Below are 27,723 nucleotides of genomic sequence, written 5' to 3'. Positions count from 1 at the left end.
CAGGAAATATTAGGCTGAATGCTCTTATCCAATGTCCAGAATATTTTGTAATATTCGTGTTAACAAGAATAAACTTCTTTTAATTATTTAATTGTCTTGAACAAAGAGTAAATTAGCACGGGAATTACAAAATTAATTTCTTCTCCTATTTTTAGAGAACGTAAACATTCTTGGAGCAGATGATGTTACCACCTGCCTTATCGTAGTCGTTCGACATTCTGGTAAGTGTTTATGAGTATTATTAATATGAATGAGCAGGCTTTTGGCAAGTGACAATAAAAATAATTATATATGTAGACTACTAACTAATCTTGATGGTTAAAATACCATTGCGCTACCGAATTAATATAAATTGAAGTTGACGTGTGTATTTAGGGGTAGGTATACATTTTAGGGGCATTAATTATGGATAAATGCAAATTTGTATTATATGTATTATATTTGTATAATATTTGTATTATATTTGTAAAATACTATAGTGTGATGCAGGCGCGGATCTAGAAATTCATAATAGGGGGGCCAGACTTACCTCAAATTTAAGTATTATATTTTCCAGATTTAGCCATACGACTCACACTTGCTCTAAGGATAAAATACACTATACAGGGTGTCCCAGACTAATGTAGCCAGGCTATATCTCTTAAACGAATAGGGATTTTCGAATGGGACAAAAACTGATCTATTCCATTTGTAATACACTGTAATATGGCGTAGAAAAAATCATTCTGATAAAACATAAGAGCAGAATAAATGCAATGGAGATGAGACATTTAAGAAGGATAGTTGGAAAAACAAAATGGGATAGATTAAGCAACGAGACCCTATTAGGAGAATGGCCAACCAAGAACCAATAATGAATAAACTAAAAAAGAGACAAATGAATTGGTATGGGCATTTGATGAGGATACAACCCAACAGAATTACGAGAAGGGTCCACGAAGCAAGGAACATTGCAAAAAGAAAAAGAGGCAGACCAAGAAAAAAATGGATACAGTAAATAGTAGAGGCGGGAAAAGTCAAAGGAAAATCACTCGAGGAATTAAAAATAATGGCGGAAAACAGAAAAGAATGGAAGAGATGGCTGAATGTAAATTAAAATAGCGATCCCAAATCCTGATAGGGTACAAGGAAGGGAAGAAAGAAAGAAAGAAAGAAAGAAAGATCTTTAATAACTCAAAAAATATTGATTTATTTTAATAACTTGATATAAAAAATTTTGCTTAGAATTTGTCCCTATATCGATTTATGGGGTGTTAAATTAATAATGTAATTGTCAGCCCCGAGAAGGGTTGGTATCCACCTCCAGGGTAAAAGAGCAAGTCGGCACCATGTCACTTTTAATTCTTGAGTCATTCTCTAACTACTAACGAATTTTCAGTAGTAATTGCACAAGAGCTCCAAAATTATGGAATTTTGCCCGAGTCTCACTTTGACAGTTTTAATTTCACGAGCCGAAGGCGAGTGAAATTATTTCAATGTGTCACGAGGGCAAAAATTCTATATTAATTTTAGAGATCGAGTGCAATTTGTTGCGATTATTTCATGGATAAAACTGTTCAAAACCAAAATTTTATTGTAATTTATTTATGTAAGTACAAATTAGTACAATTAAACACACAGTTGTTATAAATATTTCACGGTTGAAAGTCATCACTTTTATAATTTTTAAAACATTAATTGTCATTAAAGGGCATCTGACGTAATATACTTGACGACGGGCAATTATCCAAAATTATCGATTTAATTTAGATTTCTGTAGCTTTCTATTGGTCAGAATCTCCTATGAATGAAATAATCATACAAATCGATGTAGGTTCAACGATGTCGAAGGTAATAGCTATCCACCTTCAGTGACTGCACTAATAAGTAACTATTAGTTTGTAATCCTATTTTTAATTGCTGTTGAAGATCCATCTAGTTTTTCTAAAAATCTTCCTAAATATTTTAGTGATAAACTACAATATAAATTTTTCAAAGTATTATTTCCTGAAAAACTCTAAAAATCACAACCATTAATTTAGTCTAGACCTGAACGCTAATGAGATTTAAATAAATAAAAATTTTATAATATACCACGCATATATGAATAAAAAATGCTTCTTCGAGAAAGGCGGATGGGTATTGAAATTGACCATAAAAAACAAAATCAATGCTGTTTATAATTGTAGATTTCGTTTATTTATCTTTATTTTATGATATTAGGAATACATTTTCTTTCATTATTCCTTTGCTGTCATTAAAACTGTGGGAATTGGAGAATAACGGAAAGTTGTTATTTGGATTTGTGGATTATTGAACTTGAAGGATATGGGATTGAGGCTAATATATGTAAAATATTTTACTACTAATAAAAATAAAAGAAGATTTGAGATGCTGCTTTTATTAAGTTAGATAAACCGAATACGATTTATAGGATTGACGGTATTTCGAAATTTTCTTTATTTACGAATTCTTTACAGCACTCTACTGTTGAAAGAGAAACCGATAGTTTCAGTGTACATACAAACTGTTAAGTTTATACATACATAAAATGAACTATTTTGTGACAAATGATGAATTATTGTTTGAAAATATGAATCTATTTTCAAAAGGTAAAAGGAAAAAAGAAAAATAATATTTTGTTTGTTTTTATCTTAGACGACCTGTTTAGGGTTCTACAAGTTCAGACAATTATTAGGTTCACGATCGTAGTTGTCAAAGTACTAAAAAATACCAATTTTTTTCTCTCTAATTTTTATTGTATTTAAGGGAGAAACGATAAAAATTTAGAAACACACAAAAACAAAAAACTAAAGAGACTAAAGGAACATATATTAAAACAAACCAAAAAACTTGGATGATGAAGAAAAAGAAGCAAGAAACAGAGCAAATGTACAGAAAATAGTACAAAAGATTACAGGAAACGGCAAGTTCACAACATGTTCAAAAATAGTCGATCAAGACAAGACCCTTCTTTATGCAAACTAGATACACGAAATATGGTCAACCTACATTTCAGATCTTTTGGTTATACAGACACAGTACCGAGGATAATGATTTGAGAAGTAGAAAAGCCTCTAAAAGAATAGGATTAAAGAATGGCAAATCAAAAGAATTACAGAATAATTTGATTATTTCCTAAAAGGGATAAACACAGAAAACTTCATCCTAGCCAAAGCATTTAACAGTATCTGTTATAGTGGATATATTCTTCAATATTGTTTAAACCCCACATTTATCCCTATTCCTAAAGAAGTAAGAATACTCTGTTACGCAGACGACGCAATACTGATAGCCCAAGATAGTTTTAACGTAAGAACAAAAAGGACTCAATATGACAATTTTATTATTATAACATCGACTTGGCCATTTGTGGCGTATTCTGATGATATATGGGCTATTCCACGAATATACGACTGTGTTGGATTATCGCGACAACGAATATTTTAGTGTGAAACATAAGAAGTGCGAAAGTAAATGGCTCTAATAATTATTGTTCCAATAAACAACAAGTTTACTTTTGTTCTTCATAATTTGCACAGTAAAATATTCGTGGTCGAGAAAATCCACAACAGTCGTATGTTCGTGGAATAGGATATAGCATTGATTAGTGCAGATTAGTACAGATTAGTAGGTACTAAACAGTTTAAAAGAAGATTTTGCGTTGTGCAAGAAAGAAAGCAGTTGTACAAGAAAGCATCCAAAAAATGTTTAGCAATAAAACAAAACATGACCAAATACCTAATATGCTCAAGAAAAAATTCAGTTAATGTGACAAGTTTAAGTATTGGTGAATATGAGTTTCAAATGGTAGAACACTTTAAATATCTCGGGGTATCAGTTAATGGAACTAATGATATAAGTATATAATCAATGAAAGAATACAGGCGGGAAACAAAACCTACCGGAACTACAACTTCCTCAAAGATAAGGATCTTGCTCAGAATACTAAACTGAAAATTTACAGAGCAGCAATTAGACTAGTAATCACATATCGCTCATCCGGAAGACAAGTGTCCCAACTCAAAAAACAACTTTTTTTAAGTTAGACAAAAATACATTTTTTAGATAATAATTTAACTGTAAGTTTTAAGTGGTAACTGCTAAAATTAATATATTAAAAACGAAGAATATAAATAAATGAATGTTTCTATTTATGTAAGAGGCAAAACCAAAAAAAACTAAGATCTGATTTAAAAAATCAAATACTTAGATCAAAATTTTGAGTTATATTTTGAGTCACTTTTCTTTTAAATATTTTTCACTTTTTTTAAAACTAATGAAAAATACCTAAAACATTTCTCGCAATACAACGGTTTTATGATAAATAACGATAAGTTTATGTCGAATGTCAGAGCATAACTGAAAAGTGTTCCGGAATAAAAGTATCTATTCATTTTACAGACAAAGAAATAATGACACTACCGCCATCTTTCGAAGTTAAAAGTAAACATAATAATATGTGACATTTATATAATATATAATTAGCGAGTCTTCTACAGTTGGCGCTGCTTCTCGCATCTTATTTTCCAGCGTTTTCTGTCGAAGCAATCTTCAGTTTTTAGATTTCTGGCGGTCAATTCATCTTCGACATCGTCTCTCCAGGATCGTCTTGGTCTACTTCGTTTTCTTCTAGTGGGTGGAACATTTTTCTATTTTTTTTGGACATTTATTTTTAGGCATTCTCTGAAGGTGCCCATACCAGTTAATTTTTTTTGGCTTCGATTGTGTCTATTATATCTAGATCAATTTCCATTTCTCTCCTATCTTTGTTTCTTACCCTATCAAGTCTAGTGGGCCGGCATCATCGTCTCCAATAGTTCATTTCCATGGCCTTAATTTTTGATTTATTTCTTTGCTTTATTTCCCAGAGTTCGGCGCCCTACAGCCCAATACTTTCTATTATTGGTTTGTAAATTCTTCTTTTATTTTATTTTGTTATTTTATTATTCCACAATAGTCCGTGTAGCTGTCTGGTGGCTATATGTGACATTTTTCCGGATAAAGTAGGGGAGGAAAGTATGCTAAATGTGCAGTCACTAGAGCCCTTTGGGGACCTATTGGGTTGTGAAGAGCAAGTTCTAAAACCAAAAAAAGTTAATTAAAGTTTTCCATTTTGGTGGGGACTTTCAATTTTTAATTAAATTTTCCATTTCCAACAATCGTTTTTTTATTATAGCGCCATCTATCCAAAATTCGAAAAAATGTTTCAAATAAAAGTTAATTATTTTTATGTAAGGAATCCGAATCTGCAATAAAAATGAGGCTCCTATTTAAAATTTTAAATTAACCCTCCACCCCACATCCGTGGGGGGGTCGTGTTTGGAGCCATTCGATAGATTTTTAAAACGTATTAAATAAGTGTATTTTTCAGTTTTTCGATCTGATATTCATTTTCCGAAATATCACAGGATTCTTATTTAAAATTTTAAATTTACCCCTCTCCGTGGGCAGTCGTGTTTGGTATCATTCGATAGATTTTTGACAAATATTGAGCAAGTATTTTTTAGTTTTTAGATCTATCGTTCATTTCGCAAAATATTCGCTTTTTTCTTGTGAAATTTTGTGACCCGCCCATTTCCTTACGCCCCGCCCAAATCATCAGATTTTTGAAATATACACTGTTTTACATGTACTTAACTTGCCTTATCTTAATATGACGATTTCGAGTTTTTCTAAGGATAGATTTTTTTTTCGGCCTTCCCTTAACGAACTCCCCTGAGTTTAGAGCCAATATATGGTAGAGGTATATCTACAGGGTACCAGGGTTCTCCCCATATGATAATCTGACGCGCTCGAGTTACTGCAAAAATCCCCACTTGGGCTCCCCTACCATATTTATAGGATATTTGGAGTCAATTTAACAAGTTAACTGGAATTAGGCATTTTATGAGTTGCGTCACGTTTCTTCCGGATGAGCGATATGGTGCTGAAGTCATAACACAGAAAGATGAAGAAAGATTGGAGATACTAGAGAGCAAAATAACTCGTAGGATAGCAGGACCACTAAACTTTGGTAATAATGAATTTGAAAAACTGATGAACTACAAAATAAGAAAACTTTTGAAAGGAGAAGACATCGTCAGATTTATCAAGGCAAAGAAACTCAGAGGAATTGGATATATCGAAAGGAGAAATCTTAAAGCAGTTATCAAGAGAATTACCAAACGGAGAACTGTATCGACGGATAGTCGAGAACCTTAAGAAAATGGAAGTTAGAGGATGGGTAATCTAAGAAAAAACAGAAACTAATGCCAAAAATTGTAGATGTCAAGTTACACAACCAATTTATTATTGTAAAACCAAAATGTTAATGGAGACTGATCCCCTCTAGCCCGATCAATGAACGCAAAACTTTTCGAAAACCTCCAAAAAAATAAAGCAAGGATGAAAATTTGGGAATAGTTGGTTGAAATTGTCTATTACAAGAAAAAGTTTACAATTCTAAATCCCCTCCATTTTACAAAACTTGGGAAATACGGGGTGAAAAATATTTTCTCGGGGGTGAAAAAACATATGTTCAAAATAAGTCCGGAATTGGATAAAATGTATAATTCTAAGCAAATTTGTTCTATAGATTTTTTTCACTAAGTCAATACTTTTGAGTTATTTGCGAGTGAATATGTTGATTTTTAACAAAAATAAAACATGTTTTTGGACGGTTTTTCGCAGATAACTCAAAAGTAAGTATTTTAGGGAAAAAAATTATTTTTAGCAAAAATATAGCTTATAAAAACATGAAAAAAATGGTGTATACATGAAGACTCCAGACTCAGTAGAAGCAGAGTTGTATCGAATATTTCAACGTGAAATAACCAAAAAACGGAGCACTTTTCGAGGAAAACTCATTACAACTTTTTTAAAGTGTTTAAAAAAAAAGGGTATTCTTGTTGTTTAAAAAAACTTCTAACATTAAAAGTAAGTGAGTGACGCTCAAAATATTGTTGGTTCCTTTTATTTTTTGATAAAAAAATCGCGAAAATCGTCCCCTAATTAGCTTCCCAAATAAAATTAATCGTTGCCGCTTTACAAGTTAATTCACTTACGTATTATTTATGTGATCTATAAGTTTCGTTGGTTCAAAGTGCTCATTTTTGAAAAAAATTGGTTTTAGAATAAAACATTTTTTTTATTTTGAAAAAAAATTTCAATTTTTTTCAAGTTAACTTAAAAATTGTTAGTAATACCAAAAATTTCAAAAAGTAATAAAATGTACGTTTTGATTTTCTGAATATTTTGGATTTTTTGTTTTTTCTTAGACAAAAATTGGTTATGTTATGGCTGTTCAAAATTTGCCTAAACTCGTGATTAGTTACTCGTTCAAGTCATTTTAACTACAGCCTTTTCAAAAATAAGCACTTTAAACCGATGAAAAGGATACATTTATTTAGGGTGCCAATTAAGGGCGATTTTCGTGATTCTTTTTACCAAAATATAAGAGGGACCAACAATATTTTGAGCGTAACTCACTTACTTTTAATGTTAGAACTTTTTTTGAAAAACAAAAATAAACCGTCTTTTAAACACTTTAACATAGCTGTAATGCATTTTTCTCAAAAAGTGCTTTGTTTTTTGGTTATGTCACATTGAAATATTCGATTTGGAATTTGACGAAGAAGAACCTACTTTTCATTAGCTACAATTCTGCTTCTACTGGGTTTACAGAGTTTATGCATGCACCATTTTTTTCAATTTTTATAAGCTATAATTTTGCTAAGAATATTTTTTTCTATAAAATACTTACTTTTTGAGATATTTGCGAAAAACCGCCATAAAACATGTTTTTCTTGTTAAAAATGAACATATTCACTCGCAAATAACTCGAAAAGTATTGACTTAATGAAAAAATTCTATAGAACAAAAGTTGTTTAGAATTAGTCATTTTATTCAATTCCGGACTTATTTTGAATGCATATTTTTCACCCCCGAGAAGGGGGTAGCCCCTCTATTTTTGAAAAATGGAGGGATGTAGAATTGTAAACTTTTTCTTATATAAGTAATAGACAATTTGAACTAACTATTTCCAAATTTTCATTCTCTCTTTATTTTTTTTTGGGGTCAGATTGTTCTTTGATCGGGCTACTCGACAAATGAATCGGAAGAGCCCAACGCAGGCGGCAGACTATAATATTATATGAACAACTTACAATGATTATTATGATTATTGTGGAAAATATTGTAACCTGTAGTAATAAAGAACTAAACAAAGTCTTGATGATGTAATGCGTTGGTGATATTCGCTACGCGGTTGTGTAGATGTTAATTACGAAGTAAGTACAAAAAGAAAGAAATTGTACTATATCAAAAATAAAAAAAATGTATCCAGTGAGTACTTATTAAAGATTTTTGCTGCACGTACAAGAATCTACGGAGAAATTACAGACGTAGTCCGAATAACAGGTGTTACAAAATCCTTTAATGATAGACCATACCTGGCGCAATGTAAAGGAATTACAATAAAATTTAATAGCAATTTTATTTCACATACCAATATAATAATAACAAAATGGAATGTCCAATCGAGTATTTTTTCATGGAGATACATACGTGCTGGGTAAAGATTTGCAACTACTAATTTTCTTACCGAGGCCTGTAATTATTGAAGGTGTAACCGCATATTAAGCCTTAAAACCTTATCTTTAAAATATCGATATTTTTACACGGTGATATTGGCTTGTCGACAAGATTCCGCAGTTTTCATGAAACTACGTTTGATATATTAATAAATTACTGATGAAAGTTAATTTTGATCCCTATTTAATAATTAAGGGGTGTATGCCATATTTCATTATTTATTATAATATTATTAAGAGAATAAAAAATTTATAAATTATTCTTTATTGCCAGTTTGCAGACAGAAAACGATTATCATGAATTTCTAAATTTGCCATTCTTCTTAAGAATATGATGACAGCTTTGACTTTTTCTTCAAAAGATTAGCTAGTTTTGCGCCTGATAAAGTAGTTGCCGTATTATAGCCATTATAATTGTTGCAGTTACATGTATTTTATTTAAGTACTTGATTTTTTATTTTCTACCTCTAATTAGTTATCAGGAAGTAGATATAGGTCATGAGTGTATATGGTAGCATCGAGTTATTAGATTTTTTTTTTTTTTTGTTTTTTTTATGGCATTGACTTGGGTGTCATTTAGCCAGTCACAACTTTTTTTTTTGTTTTCTGTTCATACATAAGGAAGGCAATGAGGTCCTTAGAGTTCCATAGCAAACTCTTCTACAGCTCTCTACTCAGTTCAAAAGCTGGCCGCTATGGACTGTCCAAGTTGCTCACCACATTTTCCATTATGTATCTTCTTCTTCTTCTTCTTCTTTTTTCATATGTACATAATATACCAAATTATCAGGATTAACAAGTTTAGAGATTAATTTTAGTTTCACAGATAAATTTCATTAAACAATCATATATATTCTTGCTGTTCAGAGACAATAGATAGGATACATTGAAAGGTGGAAAAACATTACATTTTATTAAATCTTGGATTAAATTATATGTGCATGGAATATATTTTGCGCACTCAAAGAAAGTATGATTTAAGTCACCAACCTTCTGACATTCTGTACAAAGATTTGAATCAAAAACTTTAATTCTTGCTAGATGTAGAGGGAAACATGCATGTCCAAACTTCATTCTAATTAATGTTGTTATATATCTTCGAGGTACTACGTAATTTTTAAACCAATATATATTTGGAACAGAAGGTTGAATCAGTGAATACTGAGATTTGGATTGTTTACAAAGATCTCGCCATGATTGACTCCACTGATTTTTAACTCGATGCTTAATAGTGTTAACTAAGTCAGATATGCAAAACTTACGATTATGTGAAGTACCATATTCAATGGCTTTTTTAGCCAACCTATCAACATATTCATTATGCGTTAGTCCTATATGAGCCTTAACCCATAAAAAGTTCACTCTTCTTTTATTTTTATGAATTTCAAAAAGGATTTTCTTAATTAGTAGGATATAAATATTTGAATTGTTATTGGGAAAATCTATAGTTTGAATAGCAAGAAGAACAGAGAGTGAATCGGAAATAATTGTTGCAGATATATCTTCTGATTCTTTAAAATATTGCAGGGCCTCATAAATTGCTATGGCTTCAGCACTGAAGATAGAAAAATCATGGCCTAACTTAAATATTTTTTCTGTTTTAGTAGCAGGTATGAAAAAGGCACATACAGTGCCAACTAACGTCTTAGATGCATCTGTATATATATTTATAGAATCTGGCCAATTATCTAAGAATGTTCTTAAGATGTTAGAGCTAATATTACTGTTTTCATGGTAACTTGGTTTTACTAATTTAACTGTATGTAAAAAAGAATGAAAATCTTCGAGTCCAAAACTATCAATCATGTTATAATCACAGTCAAAATTTAACAGATCTCGAAAAGCCTCGCAAAGGGGAGGAGAGTTCTTTAGCTTCCAGTATTTATTAGTTAAATCCGCTACATTCAGCTTGTTAATATTTTGGTAAAGACCGATATTTAGGTAACGAATTTTCATTAAAAATTTCTGGCTGAGATATTTCCTTCTATAATTGAGTGGAATTTCTAAAGCTTCTACATGTAAAGCTTTATTTGGGGTTGATTTCATAGCTCCCAAACAGATACGGAGTCCTAAGTTTTGTACAACGTCTACTTTGTTTAAAATATGTTTAGAAGCTAAGCCATATAGAATACTATCATAATCAATTATAGATCTAATATATGATCGATAGAAAAGCAAGGAAGTTTCAACATCAGCTCCCCACCAGATCCTTGAAACTGATTTAAGAAAATTTAGACCCTTATTACATCGATTTATCATAAAGTCAATATGTAATTTCCAAGTCAATTTACGATCCAAAATCATTCCCAAATACTTAATGGAAGAAGCAAATGCATAGTCGTAGCCATTAAGTTTTAAATTCTCTATTTTTGGGATATTATGTCGAGTGAAAATACAGACAGTAGATTTATTTTGAGCTATTTCGAATCCGTTTTGATTGAACCATAAATTAACACAACATTGAATTCGTCCTAAGGTTTGAACCGAGTTATCATAAGTTTTGGCCTGTGAATACAGGAGAAAATCATCAGCGTATTGTATGAACAATATAAAATATATATTGTCGGTTTATAACATCCTGCGACGTTGTCCGATGCCTATAAGCGCCAGTTTCCTCAGTTGTTCCAGTCCTCATCGGATAATCATTTTCTATTCTTTTTTTCACCTCTGTGACTTATTAAAATAAGCATTATAGAAGTTTTCAGGGACTTTTGGCTCTCGGTAATAATGCAATATTTCATTCTGCGTTTAAATTTTTCAAAAATACTTATTAGTTTTCTCAGGATCTGAAAAAAATGAATACAGATAAAAAGCATTGGAGCTGAAATTTTGCGCTTATCCCCTTAATTGCGGAATCGCATAAAACAAATACTCCAAAAATTTCCAATTTATTGAATGTAATCAACTTCACTGTATTTAACATTTTTGGAAGCCATCAGCTGTTTCTGTGTTGTATCCAACGTGCGTCAGCTCTACTATCTAGCGACGCTCGCGACACGAATATTTATTTACCGGTGGATTTTTGATCAAATCGCTCGAGTTCCTAATTTTTTTTATGGCGTTTCGTTTACTAACTAAGGAAGCTACTTTTGGGCGACATTTTATAAGAAATTTTCAAAACAGTAACGTATGGGCCGATGAAAATCCACATTATATTTGAAGCTTATTTCCACAATCAGTTTTCACTAAATGTATAATTTGGGGTGATTAATACGCATCTAATGTTACCTTGGTTTCCTACAGTAATAGTTACATATTCATTTTGAAGAAATTCCTCTAGAGCTGAGGAAACAATTATGGTTTATGTGTGATGCTACTCCAGCCCACTTTATTATTAATGTACCTACATAATCACTACAGCATATCCAAATGGTTGGATAGGTATAGGAGGTACACCTCAGTAGCTGCTCGATTTAGATAATCTAGATTTTTGCATTTGCGATTTTTTGCAGTCCTTAGTTTATTTCACTGTTCTCAAAAAGTTGACGACCTCAGGAATGAAATTAAAGCCGGCTGTGAGACAATAAGAAATACACTAAGAATAGATATTTTGAACATTTCTTGTAGCTTTGTCCCTAGTTAAAATATTATTAGTGTTACTTTCGAATTTAGACTTATTGTATTAGATACTTTTTGATAATGGATTAAAGAAATGAAAAATGCGCGCTAAGATATTTTTTTTTCATAACAACGGTGCACCATATGGAAGAAAGGCAAGATTAACCGAGTAATTTTAAAATAACTTCTCGTTTGAAACATCTCAGTGTAGCTTAATTTTCTTTAAACAAATTTGTAACTTAATATTCAAATAAGACAGTATGGTTTATCCTCTTCATCCAGTTCTGCCTCTTTATAAGCAGGTCTGCCTGTTCATAGGGGGATTTATATCTCTATGGAAGTATGGTGGCTCCTACCTTAGATAATTAAGGGTTGGTTACCCCCTACCATAAGGGTTGATGAAATAACTCGTATCACCGTAGATGCATTTATTTTGTAAGTTAGAGTACTAACGGTAAAGAGCTGGTGGTACGTTAGTTCTCAGTAGCTGTGATGTTTTCCCTTTGGGATCTCAAATATTAATGACTTACTCTTCGCAATGGAATTAGAAAATAATAATTAGTCTTCTCCTGTTTATTGTTTTGGTATATAATGAAAGTAACATTGTTTTGGTTAAAAGCGCTGAGTCGACTAGGTTATAAAAATAATGAATACTATTGTTATTTCAAACCGACCTTGGTCAAACTTAAACTGTTACACCGATATGTGCTAATGTAGGTCGATCGTATTTACTATCAACAAACGTAGTTTGTTTTGCTAAAGACATTTTTAATTATTAAAAGGATTTGTTTTAATAAGAAGATTACTAAGAGATGCCATGTATCCCAACACAGAAGGTTGTCACTCCATCTTCCGTCTGCCTATGTGGTTATTATATTCTTTTTTTCTATTTACTGCCAATTCTTTTGTACACTTTCAACTATTTAGCTTTTAAACAACAACATATATACACAACAAGACAACAACTTTTTTTTAATGTCTTCACTCCTCCTTCGATTTCTCAGCGTCTTTCCTGTTATTCTTCTCAGGACTCTTATTTCTGCTGTTTCTAGTAATCTTTGTGTTCTGGCTGTGTCTATAAATGTTTATTTTTTGTCAAATAAACATTACTGAAACTTATCCAACTCGTGAAGACATGTGTAAATGGCTGTAAATCCAGAGTACGGATAAGTAACAAACTCTCAGAATCGTTTGAAATAAGCAGTGGCCGGAAACAAGGAGATGCGCTGTCACCTCTACTTTTTACTATACATAATCCTGAAGAAAGTAGTAAGAACAGCACAAATTAGAACATAACCTCTGATAGTAAATGGACTCAAATTATTACTAGAAAGCGCGAGTGACATTGCCGTTGTGGAAAACACAGTCACCAACGTAAAAGCGATTTTCAATAAATTAGAGGTATTCTTGTTCTCATGATCATTTTTCAGTGCGTCATTAATTATGACGTCATATACTGTATTGGGTGAGTCGAGACTTATTTCATGTAATTATTGACGAATCTGACAGATGCAAGAATCGTACTTAGCCATAGGTGAAAAGCTTGTGGAATTAAACTAATTAGTAATTTAGTAGATTTGATTTTTACACAATATGTTAACATGTAGGTATTTTTTATAAAGGGGAATAAAATTAAAAAGTAAACAATATTGTTAATTAAATTTATAAATATGGAAACATTAAAAAATGACACAAAACTATCCATAAACTGTGTTTTTATCTTCTTCTCTAGGTGCTGCCTCCGCTTTAAAAGTTGGCAATCATCAGAGAGATATTTATTTCTGAAACCGCGGCTCTAAATAATTCATTGTTATTACATCCAAACCAGTTCCTAAGGTTCTTCAGCCATGAGTTACGTCTCCTTACTATGGATCTTTTTCTTGCATAATGACGTGGAGTATTAGAATATATTTATTCTAACGAACTAAATTCTAAACCAAAATACAAAACCAACTTTTAACGAACTAAATTCTAAAGCAAAACAGAAATAATGCACAAAAACGTTGTGAAAGACAAGGGAAGTCGAATTCGAAATTTTAAAATGACAGGTACACAAAATACTGACCTGAATAATAACCGTCACTTGACTCTTTGAAACTTCTAAAAAATGGCCAAAATGGACGAAGTTTTCGTCAAGTGTTCGTAATACGTGTATTTGATTGGCTAGAAAAAACGCGCATTCTAAATATCAACGAATCAAACGTAGGTTGGGAATAGACATCTTATGTATATAACCATTGTAATGCTGCATTATTTTTGTGTTTAATCACGGAGCTACCGCTTTTTCCGTCTCATCTAACTTAACGAATTAGAGAGAAATCGAAAAACTGTGACCCACTGAAAAATGATCATGAGAACAAGAATAGCGGCAAAAAATCTGGTCTAAGGGTCAATGAAGAGAAAACCAAATATATGTGCATTAACAGACAAACGAGACGAGATAGAATAGGGTTTTTTGTTATAATAGAAATTCCATAATTAAATTAACTTACCTTATCTTAATCTGACAATTTCGAGTATTTTTAGGGATATATTTTTTTTCGGGCTCCCCTTGACGAACTTCCCTGTGTTAAGAGCCAATAATTGGTAGAGGTACATCTGCAGGGTACCAGGTTTCTCCCCATATGATAATCTGACGAGCTCGAGTAACTGCAAAAATCCCCGCTTGGGCTCCCCTACCATTAAAATAACTGTGCCGTTACATGTTTAACTTCAAATATCTCGAAAACTAATGACTTTATCGTTACGAGTAAGGGGTACGTTATTTACATAGAGAGTATTGGAGAATCAAAAAATTGTGCTAAAATGGCAATTTCGCCAGTATCGTAGAATTTGGGAAGGGTCACCCTCTAATTCAGTAAGGAGCTATATTTTGTTTAGCCATTTTGGTTAAATATTAATATTTTGATGTCTTTTATCACCCATTAGCTAATGTCCAATTAATTATGGGACACTCTGTATATCGAAAACTGTTAGAGATTTTATCTCGAAAATGGACATGTCGCGCATCCGGAAGAAAAGTGAAGAGAAAAAACTCAAAAAATTGATAAATCATGTTATCTTGTTAAATTGACTCAAAAATATCCTATACTTTTATCAGGAAAATGTCACATAGATCTTTACTACTAAATTTGATTCCAAAGATGGCGGTAGTGTCATTATTCTTTTGGCGATAAAATGAATACTTTTATTCTGGAAGAATGACAATTTTCAGTTATGCTCTGATATTCGACATTTAACATAAAAACCGTTGTGTTTCGAGAAGTGTCCTATGTATTTTTCTTTAATTAAAAAAAAGTGAGCAACATTTTAAAAATAGTTTTTTTTTGGTTTTGCCTCTTACACAATTAAAAAGAATAAATTATCCATATTCTTCGTTTTTTGTCTGTCTCCCGTGAACAAAGTTGTTTTTTGAGTTGGATCACTTTTCTTCTGGATAAGCGATGTGTCTTTATTATGGCAGAAACATCTTAAAAAAATACCAGTAAAATTTGTTCACCGCGTAATAATTTTTTAGGTGTTTTGTTCCCTTAACCTCCTCTGCCGCAAATATTTGTGTATGCTCCAATTAAATTATTATTGTGGTACCATTTACAGTTACAGTGGGTAACAGTTAAATACAATGTTTTAAATCTTTTTTGCCTCGTGGTACTTTTTCGATTAGCCGGTTTTTATCGAGATATGTTGAACATTTGTAAAATCCATCACATATTTTTATTACACTGTCTCTATAATGTTACTTATATTAACCATGTACAAAATGTGGTGCATTTAAAGTATTTAAAATATCTCGAAAAAAACTGGCTTATCCAAAAAGTCCTAAGAGGCAAAAAACTTTCAAAAATGTTGAGTTTAATTAATGAGACTACAATAATAATTTACCACAATAATAAGGGAACAAAACCCCCATAAAATTTTTATGGGCTGCATAAATTTTACTTTTATTTTTTTAAGATGTTTCTGCCATAAATAAGCCACATGTGTATTTTCAATATAAAATCTCTAATAGTTTTCGATATACATATTGGGAACAAATCGATTTTTATTTGGTAACTTCAAAGGGCTGTAACTGCTTTTATTAGTCCAAGTAATGAAGCTTAAAATAGGACAAAACCTCGCAATTTTTACTGAAAATTTAAAGAATCAGTACTGGATAGTCCAAGGATCAAAATCAAAATGTGTCGAAAGGAGTTTTTACCATCTCGGGGGTGGAAATTTTATTATATTTTAACTGCAAAAGTTGGTAAAAACATTGATTCTAAGCAAAAACCGTTCTATACATTTCTTTGATAAAATTAACAGCTTTCGATTTATTCGCTATCGGAAGTGTTTTATATCGAAAAAATCAATGTTTTTATAAGTTTTCTGCTAGTTACTCCAAAAGTTTTCGTTTTATCAAAACAACTTTACATAACAAAAATTTACCTTTTGAAAAAAATAAACAAAGTCTTTTTTTTTCTTTAAGACCAATAGTAATCGAGCTGTACTTTATTGTTAGCTCTTCTTCGACAAATGCTAAATATTGTAGTTTCAAAGTCAAAAGACGGGAAAACTATGCATTTTTCGAGGATAACTTTTTTAAACTAATTTAAAGTATTTACAAATATCTATCCCCAGAAATAAAAGAAAAGTATCTGACTCAAAAATTAAGTGACTTATAATGAAAAGAATGTCAGTCCCTATTTTTTTCAGCGAAAAAGTGAGAGGAAGCAACCCCCTAATCACCACCCTAATTAAAATTATTCATTGACCTTATTTGGGCTTCTTTATTTATGTATTATTAATAGGATCTAGAAGTTTGACTGGCTTACAATGATTAGTTAAAAAAAATGGAGTCAAAAGCGAATAACGAATTTTTGTAGTTTGGAAAAAATGGCATTCTCATCAGAATAGAAAGATTAGCATCAGAGATACGAAAAAATATTTAAATAATAAATTGTAGCTTCTTTAATTTCTAAGAACCCCTAGTCCAGATAGCCACTGCGCATCAGCTAGGAAAAATATTTAATTCGGATTTTTTGCACAATCTTACTCAAAAAGGACCCCTTTTAACAAATTTGCATGTTGCCAGGACCAAAATTTGGTCAAAAATTTTTTAAACGTTTTTTTTTTTTGTTTTTTTCCTAAAATTATTTTTTTTCCATGGAACAAATTTTTTTAGATTTTCTGGATAATTATAAACAGAAAAGGTCTTTAGTGACTTTGCTCTAAAGTTGATACTTTTTGACAGATAAGCGATTAAAAATTGAAAAATTGCGAAATCGGCCATTTTTAACCCTCAAAAACTATGTGAAAAACTGAAAATTTGAATGTTGCCAAGATAGGCAGATATTTTTTAAACATTGATTGATGAAATCCCGAAGAGTTTTTGCAATACAATATCAAAAACCCCATTGTTTTTTAATTGCCAATCAAGCGTGCGCGACACTATTTTCCACCCTAGCATGTGTATGCAGTATGGTGCAAATGAAAGGAATACATTCGTTATTTCGTAAACAGGCGACTTTAAGGAAAAATCCCGAAACAGGCGATTTTTATTTTTAAGTTATGATATTGTGACATATATGGTATACTAGTGACTTCATCCATCTGGGCGTGATGACGTAATCGATGATTTTTTTAAATGAGAAGAGGGGTCGTGTGCTAGCTTATTTGAAAGGTTCTTCAATTCTGTATTCAGTAATATAAACATTTAAATAATTATTTATACAGGGTGTCCAATAATTTAATTTTTTGTCAATTTGCCAAATGATTTAATTTAATAAAAAAATTTTGGACACCCTGTGTAAACAATTATGTACATGTTTATATTACTGAATAGAGAATTGAAGAACCTTTCCAATGAGCCAGCACACGACCCGTATTCTCATTTAAAAAATCATCGATTACGTCGTCACGCCCAGATGGATGACGTCACTAGTATACCATATATGTCACAATATCATAACTTAAAAATAAAAATCGACTTGTTTCGGGATTTTTCCTTAAAGTCGCCGGTTTACGAAATAACGAATTTATTCCTTTCATTTGCACCATACTGCATACACATGCAACTGCAACGGCGGAAAATAGTGTCGCGCACGCTTGATTGGCAATTAGAAAACAAAGGGGTTTTTGATACTGTATTGCAAAAAGCTCTTCGGGATTTCATCAACCGATGTTTAAAGAATATCTACCTAGCTTGGCAACATTCAAATTTTCAGTTTTTCACATAGTTTTTGAGGGTTAAAAATGGCCTATTTCGCAATTTTTCAATTTTTAATCGCTTATATGTCAAAAACTCTCAACTTTAGAGGAAAGTAATTAAAGACCTTTTCTGTTTAGAATGATCCAAAAAACCTAAAAAAAATTTTCTCCATGCAAAAAAAAATAATTTTAGGAAAAAAACAAAAAAAAACAAGTTTTGGTACTGGCAACATGCAAATTTGTTAAAAGGGGTCCTTTTTGAGTAAGATTGTGCAAAAAAACCCGAATTAGAACATTTTTCCTAGCGGATGCGCAGTGGCTTTCTGGACTACCCGTTTGGAAAAAATTTTTCTGTGGCAAAAATTGGGTACTGACAATTATTAAACCTTGTTATAACATGCAAAAACCACCTTTACCAACCCTTTCAAAGTCGCCTCTTTTTGCGAGTGAAGATTTTGAAAAGATTTCATATTAATAGGCTTATAGATCTTATAAAAACATCTTATAAAAACCTACAAAATTCTTTTTTACATAAACTTTCTAAGATAAAAATTAAAAAAGTTACGGTTAAAAAATCAATATATTTTTTGAAAAAAAAAGGAGAAATCTAATTGAAAACATAATAATGTAAGTTATATAGCGGTGTATTTAGTCATTGGCCTTATTCATTCTTCTTTATTTATGTATTGTTAATAGATTCTAGAAGTTTGACTGGCTTTAAGTGATTAGTTTTTAAAAATCTGGCGTTAAAAGCGAATAACGAATTTTTGTAGTTTGGTAAAAAATGCAATTTTCTTCAGAATAGAAAGATTAGCATCAGAGATACGAAAAAATATTTAAATATGAAATTGTAGGTTATTTAATTCCCAAGAATATATTTTGAACAAATTTTTTCTACGGCAAAAATTTAGTGAATCGTAAATGATATATATCGAAAAACATTGATTTTTTCGATATAAAACTAACACGTTTGATAACGAATAAATCTAAAACTATGAATTTTATCAAAAAAATGTATCGAGCATTTTTTGCTTAGAATGAAGGTTTTTATCAACTTTTGTAGTAAAAATATAACAAAAAATTTCCACCCCCGAGATGGGGTGGCAACCATCCCCATGGTAAAAGCGCTTTTCGGCATCATATATAGATTATGATCCTCGGACTATCCACTACTTATTCTCAAATTTTCAAGCAAATCTATTCATTCTGTAAAAAATACGAAGTGAAAAGCTTCAGTTCCTGGACTATATGTGCACATTTGCACATCGAACTATTTTTGGCCCCAGAATATGTGATTTAATTTATGACCCTGTAAATTTATCTTTTTGTTACACCCTGTAAATTTGACAAAAATAGCATTACCTACTAAAACTTGAAAATATAAAACATTTTTCCTAATAATCACAATTTCTAAAAAAACGGTAATAACTCATCCCTACAATAGAATATAATATTTTTTTCTATGGATGCTATACAATGTACAACCTCTCTCACTACTTACGTACATTCAAAACGAACAATTTCTCACACAGTGAGAAAAGTCGGCCATTGCAGTGAGAAATAATTTTTGCCACTTACCTCTACCGAAAGTATACTTTTCCGGACCTGATTGTAGGGAGCAAAGTTGTACTTTTCCTCCCTAGGGAGGAAAAGTAAAAGTGACGTCATGGCATTTTATTCATGAGCTATAACTTATTGACGCCCTGTACAATATCTATTCTCTATTACGTAAGTATCTATATATTTTAACGTTTATTTATAAAACACCCATATTTTGCAGAATGGTAAAAAACAGTAAATTTTTATTTTGATTTAACTATGTTTACATTAATAATTTGACTTTTATTTGACTGTTGACAGTTATATTGTTAGTTTTGGTTTTAATAAATTTTGTTGGTTAGTTACATAAAAAAAGTACAAATAAAAAAATTACTTGTTATTTGAGGAAGGTGGAAAAACCATATGTATAACATGGGAGTAAAGTGCCTTTTCCTCCCTTGAATAATTACTGCCCACCGCTACGCGTCGGGCAGTAAACTTCATTCTCGGGAGGAAAAGTAGCACTTTCCTCCCTTGTTATACAAATAGCTATTTCTCACGGGTTCTCCTACGGTTTTCCATTTCTGATTGCAGTTTCCATGGTAACATGCACAACACAAACACAATTATTAATGTCGTCAAACAAAATGTGTTGAAGCAAAACTTATCAGGAATTACCTTTCAAAACTGTTAAAAAATAACTGGTAATTATAATTTTAAATAAATAACGTATTAAGAATATTAAATAATACCTACATTTACACATATTTTATTTTAATGTATACATACAATATACCTAAAAGCACCTAAATTATTTAATTTTGAAGTTTGAACTCTTGAAAAAACCGCATCCATAGAAAAAGTACAGTGTGCAACACATGAGAAAATTACAATTTTCTCCTTCGCTTGAATTGCGGCACTGGCCTCGTGCCTCGGCTCGTGCCAACAAATTTCTGCGCTCGTGAGAAATATGTCTTTTTTCTCACTTCTTGTACAATATACTATTTATCTGACGAAAGGTTAAAGTAATATAAATTAAAAATACATAATATTATTATAATATCAACTAAAATGAAAGAAGATTAAATATAAAACTTTAAAACCGTTTATTAAGTACGGCTATAGGTGCTTAGTGCTAAGGTCTATAATATACATATTTGCCGATTTAAAAAAACTGAGCTGGCTGAAGCAATTTAAAAAGCCTCACGTAATACTATAATCAACCTGATTAATTGAAAATATACCACGGAGAACGTGCAGCAAAGCGATGTTCGAAGACACTAAGAAAAAACACTTGGTATATTAATAGGTTATTATATACGTGATATATGTTCCATTCAACGTTATATCTAACATTTGCGGAAGTAAGTTAACTTTGTTTAGGAAAAAAACGTTAATTGGATATTTGAACTCCGTGAGGCACACCTACCAGCAGAGCCTAGATACAGGAATGTGTTAAATTGGTAGGAGCATTATGCAAATCAGATTTCTGTAATTTAATAATATATTTGAAAAATGTCGATAAAATATTTATTATTAAAATTTTACTGGTAATTAACTTTTTACTAAGCTCCTCAGTATCACAACCAGTAGCCATATTTATATTTATTAATATATTTAATAAGAAATGAAATGAAAATTTCTATTTTAATATCTTTGATGATAATTACAAGACCGCAATAAGGCCGATAGTAACGTATGCTTCTGAAACATGGGTCACAACAAAAAAAAAACATCAAGAGTTGTTCTTAGTTTGGGAGAGGAAAATACTGCGAAAAATCTTCGGTGGAAAAAACTTAAATGGACAATGGATAAGAAGAACAAATAAGGAACTAACTAAGCTCTATCAAGATCCTAATATATTAGAAGTAATTAAGGCGCAAAGACTTAGATGGTTGGGCCATGTGCAGAGAATGATTCCATCTAGACTTCCCAGAACGGTATCTAGTGCAGTGGCAGGGAAAAGGCGAAGAGGAAGACCGAGGTCACGCCGGAGTAATGGAGTTAGAGAAGATATGAGAAGACTTAACGTAAGGAAATGGGAAAGAAAAGTGACTGAAAAAAGGGAGTGGAAAAGAATAGTACACCAAGGCATGGGCCTACTAGCCTCGTAGTGCTTACATATTATTATTATTATCCAGATTTAGCCATACGGCTCACACTCCCTCTAAGGGGAAATTTGACTCATCCCAGATACCTACGGTATCAAAAGGATTGAGCTCTGGTGGGACTCTTTCCGTGTTATCGAGCCCTAGGTGACTTGGTATGCAGGTGTGTCTCCCAAAAATTTTCGTACACATCTGGCCGTTGCGAGTAGTACAGCTTTCTGCATGGTCTTGTAAAGATGTTCATTTAGACCCAGCCTTTTTATGCTTTCGAGGAGGTTCTTCGGAATGACTCCAGTAGTAGATATAACAATAGGTATCGTCTGGGTACTTTGCATTCTCCATTGCCTTCGTATTTGAATTTCTAGATCTCTGTACTTGGCGATCTTTTCAGTGAATTTACTACGTAGATTATTGTTGTTAGGTATCGCCACATCAATTAGTGTTGTTTGTCTTGTTAATTTATTAACTAGTACGAGATCTGGTCTATTATGTGCCACTGTTTGGTCTGTGAGCACAGTGCGGTCCCAGTATAGCTTGTAGTTGCCATCCTCAAGCATACTCTCAGGGACGTATTGATAATACGGGAGATGGTCCGTTTGGAGAAGTCCCAGCTTGATAGCTATCTCTTGATGAAGGATTTTTCCCACTGCGTCATGCCGTTCCTTGTATTCAGTGGCAGCAAATGCCTGGCAGCCCCCTGTAAGATGTTGGATGGTTTCTTGGGCTTGACATCCATATCGGCATCTGTCGTTTTGAACCTGAGGGTCTTTGATGATATATTTCAGGTAGTTTCTGGTTGGTATAACCTGATCCTGAATGGCCAGTAATGAACCCTCCGTTTCAGGGAACATCTTTCCTGATGTCAACCAGTAGTTCGACGCTATATTGTCGACATAATCTTGGCTGACCTCATTGGGATGTCGCCCGTGCAAAGGTTTACCCATCCAGGCGCGCACTTTTTCGTCCTTAGTAAGGTGGTTTATGCGCAGTTCTGCTTCCCTCAGTTTGATCGGTGTTGTGTCATCTACTGCGCAGATAGCGCGATGTAGAGTAGATGTCTCAGCCTGCATCTGAAAATAAGTTCTTAAATTAGCAATTTGTTTATCTAATTGCTCACCTATATCCATAAGTCCTCTTCCTCCTAAATACCGGGGTAATGTCGTTCGTTCTACTGCACTTTTAGGGTGGTGTTTATGTGCCTTTGTGAGGTGTGTTCGTACTTTTCGCTGAAGATTTTCTATATCCGTTTTTGTCCACTTAACAATACCAAATGAATAGCTAAGCGCGGAACAAGCGTAGGTGTTTAGTGCCTTAAACAAATTTTTACTGTTAAGCTGTGAACGAAGCAGCTGTTTTACCCTTCTTATAAACTCAGTAGTTATCTCAGTTTTCATTTGCTTATGGTCAATTTTCCGCGCCTGCTTTACTCCAAGATATTTGTACATATCGTTGTCGCCCATGGCCTCGATGTTCTGGCCATTTTGCATATCGAATCCACCGGGCTGTACCTTTCCTCTGACTATATTCAAAACACGGCACTTGTCTAGACCGAACTGCATACTAATATCATTAGAAAATGTTTCTACAGTTTTTAGCATCTCTTCCAGGTGTTCTCGAGTGGAAGCCATCAATTTCAAATCATCCATATACAACAGATGATTGAGCTTCGCTACCACAGTATTATTGCTTTTAATGCTAAAACCTGAGTCAGTGGAGTTTAATAGCTGAGAAAGGGGGTTCAAAGCTAAACAGAACCACAATGGACTCAACGAGTCTCCTTGAAATAGGCCCCGGTTGATTGCGATATTTTCGGTTTCGATTTTGTTTTCACCAGGTATTTGGAGGTGAATTTTAGTCTTCCAATCTTTCATTATATGTCTTAAAAAGGTCACTATGTTATCATCTACTTTGTATATTTTCAATATATCTATTAGCCATTCATGCGGTACTGAATCAAAGGCCTTTTTATAGTCAATAAAAGCAGTAAAAAGGTTCCTTTTTTTAGTGAATGCCTGGTTAGAAATAACTGAGTCGATGATAAGCTGTTCTTTGCAACCCATGGAACCCTTAGCGCATCCTTTCTGTTGAGGCTCTCCTTTCTGTTGAGTTATTATTATCCAGATTTAGCCATACGGCTCACACTCCCTCTAAGGGGAAAATTGACTCATCCCAGATACCTACGGTATCAAAAGGATTGAGCTCTGGTGGGACTCTTTCCGTGTTATCGAGCCCTAGGTGACTTGGTATGCAGGTGTATCTCCCAAAAATTTTCGTACACATCTGGCCGTTGCGAGTAGTACTGCTTTCTGCATGGTCTTATAAAGATGTTCATTAAGACCCAGCTTTTTTATGCTTTCGAGGAGGGTCTTCGGAATGACTCCAGTAGTAGACATAATAATCGGTATCGTCTGGGTACTTTGCATTCTCCATTGTCTCCGTATTTGAATTTCCAGATCTCTGTACTTAGCGATCTTTTCAGTAAATTTAGTACGTAGATTATTGTTGTTAGGAATCGCCACATCAATGAGGGTTGTTTGCCTCGTTAATTTATTGACTAATACGAGATCTGGTCTATTATGCGCCACTGTTTGGTCTGTGAGCACAGTGCGGTCCCAGTATAGCTTGTAGTTGCCATCCTCAAGCATACTCTCAGGGACGTATTGATAATATGGGAGATGGTCGGTTTGGAGAAGTCCCAGCTTGATAGCTATCTCCTGATGAATAATTTTTCCCACTGCGTCATGCCGTTCCTTGTACGCAGTTGCAGCAAATGCCTGGCAGCCCCCTGTAAGATGTTGGATGGTTTCCTGGGCTTGACATCCATATCGGCATCTGTCGTTTTGAACATGAGGGTCTTTGATGATATATTTCAGGTAATTTCTGGTTGGTATAACCTGATCCTGAATGGCCAGTAATGAACCCTCCGTTTCAGGGAACATCTTTCCTGATGTCAACCAGTAGTTCGACGCTATATTGTCGACATAATCTTGGCCGACCTCATTGGGATGTCGCCCGTGCAGAGGTTTGCCCATCCAGGCGCGCACTTTTTCGTCTTTAGTAAGGTGGTTTATGCGCAGTTCTGCTTCCCTCAGTTTTATCGGTGTTGAGTCATCTACTGCGCAGATAGCGCGATGTAGAGTAGATGTTTCAGCCTGCATCTGAAAATAAGATCTTAAATTAGCAATTTGTTTGTCTAATTGCTCACCTATATCCATAAGTCCTCTTCCTCCTAAATTCCGTGGTAATGTCGTTCTTTCTACTGCACTTTTTGGATGGTGTTTTTGTGCCTTTGTGAGGTGCGTTCTTACTTTTCGCTGAAGATTTTCTGTGTCCGTTTTTGTCCACTTAACAATGCCAAATGAATAGCTAAGCGCGGAACATGCGTAGGTGTTTAGTGCCTTAAACAAATTTCTACTATTAAGGTGTGAGCGAAGCAGCTGTTTTACTCTTCGTATAAACTCAGTAGTTATCTCTGTTTTCATTTGTTTATGGTCAATTCTCCGCGCTTGCTTTACTCCAAGATATTTATACATATCATTTTCACCCATGGCCTCGATGTTCTGGCCATTTTGCATATCGAATCCTCCGGGCTGTACTTTTCCTCTGACTATATTTAAAATACGGCACTTGTCTAGTCCGAAGTGCATGCTAATATCATTGGAAAAAGTTTCTACAGTTTTTAGCATCTCATCGAGTTGGTTTCGAGTGGAAGCCATTAATTTCAAATCATCCATATACAATAAATGATTAAGCTTCGCCACCACATTGTTGTTATTTTTGATGCTAAAACCTGCGTCTGTGGAGTTCAATAGCTGAGATAGAGGGTTCATAGCTAGACAGAACCAGAGTGGACTCAACGAATCTCCTTGAAACAGGCCCCGGCTGATTGCGATATTTTCAGTTTCGATGTTATTTTCACCAGGTATTTGAAGGTGAATTCTAGTCTTCCACTCCGTCATTATATGCTCTAAAAAGGTCACTATATTATCATCGACTTTATATATTCTCAATATATCTATAAGCCATTCATGCGGCACTGAATCAAAGGCCTTCTTGTAATCAATGAAGGCAGTAAAAAGATTCCTCTTTTTGGAATATGCCTGGTTAGAAATGACTGAGTCGATGATGAGTTGTTCTTTGCAACCCATGGAACCCTTAGCGCATCCTTTCTGTTGAGGCTCTATGATATTGTTCAGAGCACAGTGTTGGTAGATACGCCGGGCTACACAGGATGTGACCAATTTATACAAAGTTGGAAGACAAGTAATTGGGCGGTATTTGGCTGGGTCTTGGGTGTTATTTTGATCCTTCGGAATTAAATAAGTGGTTCCCTGAGTTAGGAATGATGGTATATCCTGCGGATTAGAAATAACATGATTAATTAGTGTTGATAAGCATTCATGAACACTCCAAAATTTCTTGAGCCAAAAGTTTTGAACTCCGTCTGGTCCAGGAGATTTCCAGTTGTGAAGCTCTTTGATGGTATTTGAGACTTCTTCAGTAGTGAAGGGTTCGTAAAGGGTGGTAGTGTAGTGTTGGCAGTTCTGTGTCGTTTCTTCTATCCATCCAGCATTGTTGTTAAGAGCAGCTGGCGTGGAAAGTTGATTTCCCCAAAACTCATGAATTTCTTCTTGGCTTGGGTAAGTCTTATCGACACGTTCTACAGGGGAATTGAGTTTTCGATAGAACGCCTTTTCAGAACTTTCAAAAAGAGCATTGTCGCTTTTGCGGTTGTTACTAACTTTGTACCTCCTTAGTCGTCCTGAATAAACGGAGAGCTTTTGTTTTAATGTGTCCAGACACTGATGGGCTGTGTTGTTTTCTGGATCATATCTTGAGTGTCTTGCGGTAGTCAGCATTATATCTTCAGCTCTTCTGATGACTTTTCTACTTGTTACACCTCGTATGTATTCTGTGACTATACCAATATCCCTACGTAATAATTCGATCTTTCCGAGCAGTCTTTTTTCCCAGGGTGCAATTCTGTTACCAGTTCTTTCGTTATTAGTAACCCGTCGTGTTCTGATCTTAACGCCCATTACATTAGCAATTGCTGTTGCTGCACAGTAGATTAGCATATGCAAATATTCCAACGTGTGAGCTTCTACGACATAGTTGGGTAGGACTTCAGTGTTCACAATTTGTAACAGCGCACCTAGTCTCTTACAAGAGTTTATTCGTGGTAGCGGTGGCTTACAAGAGTTTATTATTATTATTATTATTATTATTATTATGATAATTAACCATAACTGAGGACTCTAGATGCAAAACGACCATTCTCCACTCTCACAAATTTTACAGTAAACACGAAAAAACATAACTACAGTATATAATATGGCACAATGAGTAAAACTTTTTCTGAAAAATCTGCGGGGATGATAATTATCCATTTTGGATTGGCAAAAAGTCAATTTCTTAGCCAATCGGCACCAAAATTATTAAAAATGTTTTAGACTGGTTGTTGTGCAGCCAAGTGTTGGATAGATTTGTTGTTTTGTAATTTTATAAAAGTGATTGAATTTTTTTTTAAATGTTAGACAAAATCAGGAAAACCTATACACTCCTTCGTTCTCGCCCTCCATTGGCTCGCAAATTTCGTCTACTTTTGGAACTGTTGTAGTTGTAAAGTTGTCCAAAGACTATTTGCAGTAAATCAGAGGGGCATCCTTCTATTTTTGACCAAAAATAAAGGAATTCGTGAACAACATTCCCCACATCGCGCAACTTTTCTTCCTTAACACGTCATTACATGCACCCGCGACAACTTACCGCAATTCCAG

The 27,723-nt window shown here is 33.4% G+C and overlaps 1 protein-coding gene across 2 annotated transcripts in view; it reads left to right on the top strand.

Moving 5' to 3' along the window:
• The window catches only part of LOC114334214 (protein N-terminal asparagine amidohydrolase), a 268,207-nt gene that overhangs the window by 179,395 nt on the left and 61,089 nt on the right, over positions 1–27,723 (top strand). For both annotated transcript variants that reach the window (XM_050652704.1, XM_028284249.2), the window contains exon 3: positions 156–221. In XM_050652704.1, coding sequence (XP_050508661.1) covers positions 156–221 — 66 coding nt within the window. The remainder of the gene's footprint in view (positions 1–155; positions 222–27,723) is intronic.

Source organism: Diabrotica virgifera, chromosome 6, assembly GCF_917563875.1.
Source record: "Diabrotica virgifera virgifera chromosome 6, PGI_DIABVI_V3a".
In the NCBI taxonomy this organism is placed as follows: Eukaryota; Metazoa; Arthropoda; class Insecta; order Coleoptera; family Chrysomelidae; genus Diabrotica; species Diabrotica virgifera.
The sequence above is the reverse complement of the archived record's forward strand: the minus strand, read 5'-3'. Positions and strand labels throughout refer to the sequence as shown.